The 2,287-nt window shown below is 54.8% G+C and overlaps 1 protein-coding gene across 1 annotated transcript in view; it reads right to left on the bottom strand.

Annotated features, from left to right (window-relative positions):
• Positions 1-2,287, bottom strand: part of LOC125488228 (alpha-actinin-2-like) — a 19,587-nt gene that overhangs the window by 11,478 nt on the left and 5,822 nt on the right. The window contains exon 6 of the mRNA XM_048621159.1: positions 1,161-1,248. Within this exon, the coding sequence (XP_048477116.1) occupies positions 1,161-1,248 (88 nt within the window). The remainder of the gene's footprint in view (positions 1-1,160; positions 1,249-2,287) is intronic.

Here is a 2,287-nt window from a genome sequence, read left to right as displayed (position 1 = left end):
ACCCCATCTCCCTCATCCTCACCCTCACCCCATCTCCCTCATCCTCATCCTCTCCCCATCTCCCTCATCCTCATCCTCACCCCATCTCCCTCATCCTCACCCCATCTCCCACACCCTCACCCCATCTCCCTCATCCTCATCCTCTCCCCATCTCCCTCATCCTCATCCTCATCCCATCTCCCTCATCCTCACCCCATCTCCCTCATCCTCACCCCATCTTCCTCATGCTCATCCTCACCCCATTTTCCTCATCCTCACCCCATCTCCCTCATCCTCACCCCATCTCCCTCACCCTCACCCCATTTCCCTCATCCTCACCCCATTTCCCTCATCCTCACCCCATCTCCCTCACCCTCACTCCATCTTTCTCGCCCTCACCCCATTTCCCTCATCCTCTCCCCGTCTCCCTCATCCTTATCCTTTCCGCATCTCCCTCATCCCATCTCCCTCATCCTCATTCTCACCCCATCTCCCTCATCCTCATCCTCTCCTCATCTCCCTCATCCTCACACCATCTCCCTCATTCCCACCCTCTCCCCATCTCCCTCACTCCCATCCACTCCCTCATTCCCACCCTCTCCCTGTCTCTTTCACATCCCCTCGCCTGGGGATGTCTCTCTCATGAGTTGCCTCTGGTGAGGATTCTGGGGTGTGGGCGGGACAGTTGGGAATGGGGGGCTTTTGGTGTGGGAAGGGGTGGTGGGGTTAGGGGATGGGGATGTGTTTGGTGTGGGAAGGGGCGGTGGGAATGGGAGATGGGGGATGATGATGTGGGAAAGGGCGGTAGGGATGGGGGAATGGGGTTGTTTGGTGTGGGAAAGGGCAGTGGAGTTGGGGGAATGGGGTTGTTTGGTGTGGGAAGGGGGGGTGGGGATGGGGGCTGATGGTGTGGGAAGGGGTGTTGGGGAATGGGGGATTGGGGGTGATGGTTTGGGAAGGGGAGTGGGGAATGGGGTGTGGGGTTGTTTGGTGCGGGAAGGGGCGGTGGGGAATGGGGGGATGGGGGCTGATGGTGTGGGAAGGGGCAGTGAGGATGGGGGAATGGGGGTGTTTGGTGTAGGAAGGGGCGGTAGGAATGGGGAATGGGGGGTGATGGTGTGGGACGTGGGGGGTGGGTGGGGGTTATGTATCTCCCTCTTGCCCTTGCCCATGCCCCTTACCTGATGTGGAAATTCTGTACGTTCACATTCCGATATGGAGCCGTCTTGCGCTGGCACCAAAGCAGTAGACCCTCCTTGGCCGAGGTTTCTGAAAGATAGATCGTAGGGCATGGGTCACCATGGTAATTACAGCAAACAGCCTGCCCGTGTAGGCCTCAATTAATTCCCTCAGGCCTCCATAGACACCATGAGCCTCACCCAACTGCTTTACCACATCTTCCAACCCAATACCAGCTTAAAGGCTTCTCTCTCTGATCTCCGAGTCGGTCAACTCTCTCCTGAAATTCGAGTCAGACTTTTCCATTCCGCAACATTTCTTTGTTGATACCCGGACCTTATCGCTGACAGGAAACAACCATCTAGTGTTGTATCTGAGACCTCCCGGTATCTACATCTCATCTAGTAGTCACTCGGTCTCATACTGACATCTGACTTATCGTTGGATGTGATTATCACTTGTCTATCGCATGGATGGGCACCTCGCCACCCGGAGAACCCTCTGTATTATTCACCGTGTGAGGCAGTAGGTTCAAATCCCAGTCCAGGACATCAGACCGTAACATTGGCACCACGTTCCTTCCACTGAGGGTTTATCAGTTCAGGGGGCGGGGACACTCACACACCAATGGCAGGACCTCATGAATTAATCAAAACAATCTGCACCACACCTCCAACTAGTAACCCTGACCCTAACCCTAACCCTGACCCTAACCCTAACCCCAACTAGTAACCCTAACCCTAACCCTGACCCTGACCCTAACCCTAACCCTAATCCCAACTAGTAACCCTAACCCTGACCCTGACCCTAACCCTAACCCTAATCCTAACCCTAACCCTAACCCTGACCCTGACCCTAACCCTAACCCCAACTAGTAACCCCAACCCTAACCCTGACCCTGACCGTAACCCTAACCCCAACAAGTAACCCTGACCCTGACCGTGATCTTAACCCTAACCCCAACTAGTAACGCTAACCCTAACCCTAACCCCAACAAGTAACCCTAACCCCAACTAGTAACCCTAACCCTAACCCTAACCCCAACTAGTAACCCTAACCCTAACCCTAACCCTAATCCTAACCCTAACTAGTAACCCTAACCCTAACCCTAACCCCAACTAGTAACCCT

This window comes from Rhincodon typus, unplaced genomic scaffold (genome assembly GCF_021869965.1).
Source record: "Rhincodon typus isolate 14 unplaced genomic scaffold, sRhiTyp1.1 hic_rhity00000071, whole genome shotgun sequence".
In the NCBI taxonomy this organism is placed as follows: domain Eukaryota; kingdom Metazoa; phylum Chordata; class Chondrichthyes; order Orectolobiformes; family Rhincodontidae; genus Rhincodon; species Rhincodon typus.
This window is presented reverse-complemented; position numbering and strand designations above follow the sequence as displayed.